The 9,055-nt window shown below is 39.6% G+C and overlaps 1 protein-coding gene across 2 annotated transcripts in view; it reads left to right on the top strand.

Annotated features, from left to right (window-relative positions):
- Nucleotides 1–387: 387 nt before the first annotated feature.
- wdr7 (WD repeat domain 7) overlaps nucleotides 388–9,055 on the top strand; it is a 41,301-nt gene continuing 32,633 nt past the window's right edge. For both annotated transcript variants that reach the window (XM_088392026.1, XM_088392025.1), the window contains exons 1-15: nucleotides 388–540; nucleotides 1,780–1,951; nucleotides 2,922–3,028; nucleotides 3,095–3,173; nucleotides 3,386–3,560; nucleotides 4,000–4,076; nucleotides 4,165–4,284; nucleotides 4,387–4,532; nucleotides 4,663–4,762; nucleotides 4,842–4,989; nucleotides 5,335–5,450; nucleotides 5,563–5,695; nucleotides 5,849–6,069; nucleotides 6,694–6,889; nucleotides 8,187–8,401. In XM_088392026.1, the coding sequence (XP_088248152.1) occupies nucleotides 1,793–1,951; nucleotides 2,922–3,028; nucleotides 3,095–3,173; nucleotides 3,386–3,560; nucleotides 4,000–4,076; nucleotides 4,165–4,284; nucleotides 4,387–4,532; nucleotides 4,663–4,762; nucleotides 4,842–4,989; nucleotides 5,335–5,450; nucleotides 5,563–5,695; nucleotides 5,849–6,069; nucleotides 6,694–6,889; nucleotides 8,187–8,401 (1,992 nt within the window). In that variant the 5' untranslated portion in view covers nucleotides 388–540; nucleotides 1,780–1,792. The remainder of the gene's footprint in view (nucleotides 541–1,779; nucleotides 1,952–2,921; nucleotides 3,029–3,094; nucleotides 3,174–3,385; nucleotides 3,561–3,999; nucleotides 4,077–4,164; nucleotides 4,285–4,386; nucleotides 4,533–4,662; nucleotides 4,763–4,841; nucleotides 4,990–5,334; nucleotides 5,451–5,562; nucleotides 5,696–5,848; nucleotides 6,070–6,693; nucleotides 6,890–8,186; nucleotides 8,402–9,055) is intronic.

Raw genomic sequence — 9,055 nt, 5'->3', positions numbered from 1 at the left:
TTTTTTAATCAAATACGTTTGGAAATATATATAGAATCAACCTTGAAAATTGCTCAAGTACAACCAAAATAAGAGCTGGTTTTCTTAAAAAAAAATATTTAAAATTATTATAAACCACTGAAACCTTATGCACATTTTGATCATTACACTGCACTTAAAGAAACAAACTGATACCAAAATGTTTCAGTGCACACAAAACGAGCTGTTCAAAAACGTATGGAAAGTAAAAACTGAAGTACGACTGAACTGCACTCATCAAACATACTTTACTTGGTTAAAAAAAAGTAATAAAACACAGTGGAGGACAAGAACTCAATGATGCAAACTGTACACTTTTATTTTGAAATAAATACCCGGATGCGTTTGGGTTCTTAGCCTAACTATGTCTCGTGATCATCTGACTGACCGTCACGCAAAGGATTGCCAGAGCTAAAAGCTCAAAACAAGCAGCGATTTTTTTTCGTTTTTATTTATTACCGACTGAGATCTTTTCGCCTTAATTCAATACGAAGGAGATGCACCAGTGATCTGTTGTTTTGGGTGCGTATCCACGACCTTAAGCGCTACATTTTATCCTATGAGCTGCGCTTTAGCAACCCGGAAGTCCCGACATAACAGTTTGGCTTTAGTGCGGCATAGCATCTTTGTAGCCGATCAGCTGTTGTTTGTATAAAACGCATAAATAAGGGGGCAATGAAAACTGAGTAATGTGTAGTGGATTGAATCACTTACGACATCCCTTTAATATGCACGTCTGCCTTCGCTGCACTTCATTGATTACTACTGCCACTCAATTATTCTGTCATCAACATTCCTCTGATTAAACATAATTCTAATTTCTATCCGAGTCAATGGATGCAATACATATGTAACGAGTATTGCGCAAACTAAATTGAACTGACGGTACGTCACTTCAACAAACCCTCTTGAATTTGTGGTCGTGCTGCTGCATGCTATCTCTTTGGGAGCTATAAATCGCTTTATATGTATGCGCTAATTAAGTGAGCGATCAATGTGTGTTTCTATAACGGAAATGCGATGACTATTGTTAATAATTCCTGCATGCAACTGAGCATGATCATGTTACTGACAGCACATAATAGCACTGTTATTAGTGTTGCAGGTGGTGGTGACAGTAGTGTGTATGTTATGTACAAGTTTCTGTGTATACAGTGATCCCTCGCTACTTCGCGTTTCGTTTATCGCGGCTTCACTACGTCGCGGATCCTCCCCTCAATTAAAAAAAAAAAAACATTTAAAAGTCAAAATAAAGCTTCTATATTGAGGAAACATGTGTCTAACCTTTAGGACAATGTAGTATTGCTCCAAATGTTTGTTGACATTCCTTTTAAAGTCCGTTTTCGCGTGTTAGCACGATCGCGAATTAGCATCTTTCCGCTAACTCTTTGGCCTGCCCAGTACTTCTTGTTGGTGACCGTACTTCGCGGATTTCACTTATCGCGGGAGGTTTTTGGAACCAATTATCCGCGAAAAGCAAGGGATTACTGTACTTCAGTCCCCCAAAACAAATGTGACAATGTCAAGCTTTTTTTTGTGTTCACGAACCCTTTTAATTATTGAATGCTAGTTGTCTATAATGATCAAATCCTCTGAATATGATGTATGTGTTTACAAGTAGTTTTATTTTGGCCAATTTTCCATAGTGTAGTGAAAATATCCATTGGTCAGCATATATTTGTTGGATAGTTGTTTGAAATGTGCAATTTATTTACACTTTTTGTGTGTTTACTAACATTCGTTTCAACTCAACTCTACCAGACAATCCAGCACAATGTCAGGGAACAACCTGGTTCTACCTATTGTACTATGGGGCCGCACCGCTCCAACCCACTGTATCAGCAGCCTGTTGGTGATGGACGACTTTAGCACAATCATCACTGGTTGCCATGACGGACAGATATGCCTTTGGGACATGACACCGGAGCTGGAGGTAGTGATAACATCACATACTTTATTCTTTCTCTGTTGTTTGGTAGGGAAATCTGCTCCATGGGTGACAACGATCGAGAACCACGGTCATAGATGATGCAAATTATTCACTCAAAATTGCTCTCTTTTTGCAAAAACTCTAATAATGTAGTGACCCAAAATCAAATGTTGAGCAAAGCTGTATTATTAGCTTCTCATCAAGCATACAACCACAATAGCAAGAGATAATGGGTGTTGTACATTGAGGTACTCCTTCAAAACATTCATTTGGTTACAATTTTAAATTCAAACTGGGTGTATTATACAAAACCGTGGACATACGGCAAGCTACTGATTTTAATCAATGATTTTTGGAACAAGATTGTGTCCTTACCATCGTAGCAGTTATTGCTGTAAGCCAGGATGGGCACACCGATTAACACACACTCGGAACGAGTTGAGTCAATGTTGTTTCAGTGGTGTGTCCTACTGACAGAAATTTATCAAAATATCCCCCTAGAGCAGGGGTGTCTAACAAATTTTTTTCTCGAGCCGCATTGTCGTCATAGCTTCTTTCGGAGGGCCATTATGACTGTCAACCCAAATAAATGTATGATCACCTCATATTATATACAGTAAAAGCTACTAAACAAACTGACAAATAACTTGTTTTCAAATGAGACTAGTCAAATATTTAAAAAAAAAAAAGATATTAAAAGTGAAGACAATTTGCAATTCTAGTAATGACACATGAATTTGATGCACAATTTGTCTTCGCGGGCCACGTAAAATGATGTGGCGGGCCGTATCTGGCCAACCGGGCCTTGAGTTTGACACCTGTGCCCTAGAGACTCAAATTTCCTTCAAAATCTATTTGTTTGCAAGCGGTCTTTTGCTACAAAGCCAGACCTTCGTTAGCCCTGCAATCATGCTGGATTTAAGCCATTCCTTGCTGCTTACAGGTTTAATTGTCTTTGTTTCCATTTCGTCAGATTTGTCCCAGGGCCATGTTGTTTGGTCATACGGCCTCCATCACGTGTTTGTCTAAAGCGAGCGCCTGCAGTGATAAACAGTACATTGTCAGTGCGTCAGAGAGTGGGTGAGTATTTATTATTATTATTGTTTTATATTTATTTATTTATTTGTTTGTTTGTTTTGTCTCCAGGGAGATGTGCTTATGGGATGTAAATGATGGCCGCTGTATTGAATTTACAAAACTGGCTTGTGCTCACACCGGCATACAGGTAAATGCATTTATAATACGCATTGTGTATTGTCTAAATAGACAAACATTCAAAGATAAGTCTTTTTCTAACTGTTACTATTAAATTCTCATGTCACAAAAATAGCATGGAATGCACTAGTGTTGAATTAACAATCATTAATAAGATGCCTTCCATTTCTTCATCTTTTGTTCTGTTTTTTTTCCTGTGACTTTTCCTCTGTGATTGTCTAGTTCTATCAGTTCACTATCAGTACTCAGCGAGAAGGTCGCCTCCTCTGTCATGGTCACTACCCAGAGATTCTTGTGGTAGATGCCACCAGTCTGGAGGTGTTATATTCGCTGGTGTCCAAAATCTCCCCAGACTGGATCAGCTCCATGAGTATTATCCGATCACACCGCACACAAGGTTTAAAGATACTATTCACTTATTCTTATACTATGTCATTTTGTCCTGAATGAAATATCTGTGCGAACTTGCAGTGTTTTTTTATAAGGTTACGGAGAGGTGTTTAAATAAGTAGCTGTCTTCTGTTTAATCTGTTTAATATGTTTTCGGTGTATTCGGCAGGTGGTTTTACTTTCTGCTTACTCTATCTGTGTTGCACGACTTTGCACTTTAATCATGCAAAATTTGTTTTTGATTGTAACACTTCCTTGAACTACATTTTCTAATGTTTGTAATTGGTCATCATTTGCAAATGTTTACTAGGACTGTTGGTAATTGATTTAATTTGCTTGCAAAAATGTAATTTACACAGCAGATTAAAATTACAGTACTACACATTGGTTGTATCTTTATAGAGATCCAAACTTGCATGATGACTGATTGCGTTTTTTTTCTCCAGAGGACACAGTTGTGGCAGTGGCAGTAACAGGCATTTTAAAAGTCTGGATCATCACAGCAGAGGTCAACAGGATGCAGGTAGGCGTCATTGTTCATTCAAAAAGTGGAAATCCCTTATTTTATGTTTACAAAAACATATATATATTCATGAAAAACATACTCTCAGGACCTGGACCCGGTGTTTGAAGAAGAGTCCAAACCCATTTACTGTCAGGGTTGTCGGAGTATTTCCTTCTGTACGTTCACTCAGAGCAGCCTGCTGGTGGTCTGCTCCAAGTTCTGGAGGGTAAGAGATGCCCCTCTAAACAAAGTGTTGATCATGCGGATTAGTGGAGGAAAAACACCATTTAGCCTTAAATCGAATCCCAAATATCTTTTTGTTGGTCAGGTTTTTGATGCAGGAGACTATTCACTGCTCTGCTCCGTGGCCAGTGACAATGACAAGGCCTGGGCTGGAGGAGAGTTCATTGCAGCAGACAAAGTCATCATCTGGACTGAAGACGGCTGCAGTCACATCTATAACTTACCGGCCAGGTATATTTGCAATTAACCCAACTTCATCATCATCTACATCATCGTCGACCAGAAAATCGCATAAAAGACCACTATAAATAAAAACAATTTTTACCTCCCTTTTTATTTTAATCTCCATCTTTTTTTCCAGCTGTCTCCCTGCTAGTGTGCATTTCCGAAGTGATGTGGGCAAAAAAGAAGGCTCAGTCCCGCCATTGATCTACACCATAGAGAATCTAACAGACAATCAGGTCAGTTATTGAGCTTTATTGATCAACACAAGTTAATTGTCTGATTGGTCACATGTCTCTAACTTCTGCTACTTTCCAGCTCCTGATATGTCCTCCTGTGACTTGCTTCTTTTTTGGTCGACGGGAGCCTTTCCACAAGCTACTGATCCAGGGAGACTCTGCAGGCAGACTGTCTTTGTGGAGCATCCCGGACTCTTCGCCTCCACGGCCACTGTCAACTCCTGCAGGTAAGGACGAATGAGAGAACTACAAAACTACACCTGAACGTGCAGATATATGAGAGTGGGCGAGAGTTCACATCCAAACAACAGCTCTGAGAGGCTATTCTGATTTAATGGAATTAAATTCAAGTAGAAGCTGTCTCAAAAACTCAGAAAACAATCGAAAAGTATTTCTTTGTGGTTGAAAATGTCAATAGCTTTTTGCAAATTCATTTTGAAGACCCCCCATGCTTTTGCCGGAGCACTCCTGTGTGTCCCGGGACCATCATTTGAGATTTCTTGCTCTACACAATTGAATTAGCAACTTCAAATTATTTTATAACGTCTGTCTGTATATCTTCCTCTCTGTAGAGTTGCAAGTCTCATCCACCATCAGTCTCCAGGAGGCGTTTAATAAATTGATGCCTGTTTCTTCTGGTATCATTGACCAGCTCAGCATTCTCCCCAACAAAGAGGAACCCATTAAGGTGGGACCCAGTGCGGGAATGTTTATTTTCATACAGGAGTTTGAAATTTAAATATGTGATGGAGTGTTAGCTTCTGTTTGCTCATTAAAATGCATGTGCTTTCCTTCTTCAGGTGACGGCTAGCGTCTACATCCCCTCCCAGGGTCGACTAGTGTGTGGAAGAGAAGATGGCAGCATTATTTTGGTTCCGGCTACTCAAACTGCTATCGTTCAGTTGCTGCAAGGAGAACACATGCTTAGGAGAGGTGAAAGAAGAGATTTTTTTGGGGAAGGGGTGGACTGCTCGCACTGTATTGAAATGACAGAATTGATGGCAAACTTTTGCCAAGGACAGATTTTTTTTTTTTAGGAAAGGCAACACTCCACCTTTGTAAGATTTATTTGCATGTTTTCTGCAGGATGGCCACCCCATCGTACTCTACGAGGTCACAGGAATAAGGTGACGTGCGTCCTCTATCCATACCAGATATCGCCCCGCTACGACCAGCGCTCTTTGGTGTCGGGTGGGGTGGACTTCTCTGTCATTGTGTGGGACATTTTCACTGGAGAGATGAAGCACATATTCTGTGTCCATGGAGGAGAGATCACCCAGCTCATTGTCCCACCAGAAAATTGCAGCGTGAGTCCTGCTTCAAGTGACTTTGTCTTTCAAGATCTTTTTTTGGTTTGGGAATTCTACTGCCTTATTCCCCGCACACTTTTGTTTGATTTTAAAATGAATGTTTTGATAGATTGAAGATCGTGGGTAGTGACATTTTTCAAATAGATGGCTTTCATGCAGCTGGCACTGGTTCAGTGCCTGGTCATGAAGCCCATTTAACAGTCATTCACTACCAAAGGATATATATGTTTTTACAGACTTCACACATTCAATCCCAGGTACTTACTTATATACTTTTTCCCCCCCAAAGTTAGGAAAATGTCTGGTACTGAATGAGTTAAAATAACAACATAACCAGTCCAGTTTCTGCCCCTGGCTCAAGTCAGCAAGGATCGAGTGAAGTCTATACACAATATTAAGGTTGAAAACTTTTGGTTTACACAGTTTGTAGTCATTAAGTGATTTGTTTGGCACATTTGTTTTTTATTTGAGCGTGGTTCTGCAATTGGCTGGGTACAAACCTGTGCTGTTTACCTAAAAGGAATCAGCATCACCACATCACTAACAGTGCAGGAATGTGGTACTGAAAAAAAAGATGTTTGTCCATTATTGAAAAATCTTTGGAACTTGTTTTCTCTGCAGACTCGGGTGCAACACTGCGTCTGCTCCGTTGCCAGTGACCACTCGGTTGGCCTGCTCAGTCTTAGGGAAAGGAAGTGCATCATGCTTGCATCGCGGCACTTGTTTCCAATCCAGGTCATCAAGTGGCGCCCCGCTGATGACTACCTTGTTGTTGGATGCTCTGATGGCTCTGTTTATGTCTGGCAGATGGATACAGGTGAGAGTTGTCAAACAGTGAAACCCCTTTTATTGCGGGGGCCAGACTCCACCAAAATAAATGAAAATTGAAACATATTTAAACTTATGAAAACAAACTTAACACGCAGGTATTTTTTAGGGCATTTTCTGTATCGCTCGCACAATTCTCCAATTAAAACATAAGGACCGCAAGTCTAAATTTGGACTTCTCTGTATACTGTACTGTAAATACCCATTAAAACAATCTCTTGGGTATAGTTAAGCAGTGAGCAATAAACTGCAATACAGTGGCGGAACACTGTGTTTGCATTGATTAGGTGGCAACTTGTCTGCTAATGAAATTTTAAATGATTACTTTAGTGCAGTAACCTTTCGAATGTTGTCAGCTAATTCCAAAGATAAATGTAATACATATTCCAATATAATTTTATATTATAGTATATAATTGTATATTATAGTATATACAGATATAGTATATACAATTATTATACATAATTAGATATAATGTTATTACTAATGTAGCTAGCAAATTTTCTTAATTTAACATACTATTTAACATGTACGCGCCAGCCTAAATGTGAAATTGGTTTGAATGCAGCTATAAAATGATATCCCTGTGTGCGTGAGTGTGGACATGTATGTGTGCGTGTTTGGGGCCTGAGTGAGCTGTAGTGTTGAGCGATTGCAGGGTAACTGAGTGTGAAATGAAAGAGTGTGTATGAGACAGCGAATGAGAAAAAGCGCATGTGTACACTATGTGTATGTGAGAAAGAAAGAAAGAAAGAGAGCCAAAGCGCCGTCGGAAAAAAAGTGTGTGTGTGCGCCATGGCACCATTACACGTCTGATGCCTGAGTCTACACAAAAACACACACACTATCAGACACTCACTCTCTCTCTGACACACACGCGCACAGGATAATGGTGCCACTTGTCTTCTCACTCAATACTTAGAGCCAATCCCGATATCAGGTCTGTCTGCAGCTAATGGGGTCTCCTCTAAACCTCTCTCTTTTGTAAGTGCAGCCAGTGATAACTGTGACCTGAACCACACTGAAGACAGTAGGTAATGGTAGTGAGTATTATAAAACCAAGGTCTGGGCGGTGCAAAATACTTGGTATTGATAAAAATACGGTGATAAGAGCTGGTAAATGAGGTGATTGAAACATAAACAACAAACACAAAGTGTGTGTCCCTACAACGGAACATGATGGTAAATTAACCTGCAACAAGCGTCCTCTTCTTATCATTTTAATGTTCTGTTAAGCTTCCCAGGTCTCCTAACTTGCTCACTATCTGAAACGTTAATGTTTGCAGGAGCCTTGGACCGCTGTGTGATGGGTATAACAGCCGTAGAGATCCTCAATGCCTGTGATGAGCTGGCTCCGGCCACCGTCGATGCCTTGAGCCATTCGGCAGTGAACCTGAAGCAGGCAATGACTCGCCGGAGCCTGGCGGCACTCAAGAACATGGCTCAACACAAACTACAAACACTTGCCACCAATCTGCTGGCAGCAGACAATGCTGACAAGGTAAAGTCATATTTCAATGAAGTACTGCAGTGTAGCATCTAGGAAGTAAGCATTGTATTGAAATTTAATTAGACAAGTATCTGTTGTCTACTTATTGTCAGAATGCTGAGACAATCTTTTAGTCTAGTTTCAACCCAAAAAAAAAAAAAAAAAAAAAGCTAAATGCTTACCTTTTTTGCAGCATCTAATAGCATTGCTCAAAGTTTATTTGTATATACAATACGCGATGCAATCTTTTTAGATCTCATTATTTAGGACATGTTAAGGTTATCAATACATTTCTTAAAATAGACATTCCACTTTTTCAACTGATATTTTCTCATAAATATGCTTTTGCACAATGTACAAACCCCACTTGAAGATGAAGTTTCAACATTGTCTGAAATAAAAGGAGAGTACAAAGATTTTCAAATCCTCCTATAAAGTACACAAAGAGTAAAACAAAATAACATGAAATCATAGAAGAAAGTTTGTACGATTTGTCCCAAAATGACTAATTAGCTTCCTTCTTTTTCAAGCTCGAGATTCGTTAGAAACCAAAACCAAATCAAACAACCAAAAGCAGAATCATCTAAATTCAAACCCGACTTACAATTCTTATATAGTTGACCCTGAAGTTGTTGAATGAAATCTTAGCATTCATGGTTGTCCTTC

The sequence above is a fragment of the Syngnathus floridae genome, chromosome 12 (assembly GCF_059516105.1).
Source record: "Syngnathus floridae isolate MCC-2025c chromosome 12, RoL_Sflo_1.0, whole genome shotgun sequence".
Taxonomy (NCBI): domain Eukaryota; kingdom Metazoa; phylum Chordata; class Actinopteri; order Syngnathiformes; family Syngnathidae; genus Syngnathus; species Syngnathus floridae.
The sequence above is the reverse complement of the archived record's forward strand: the minus strand, read 5'-3'. Positions and strand labels throughout refer to the sequence as shown.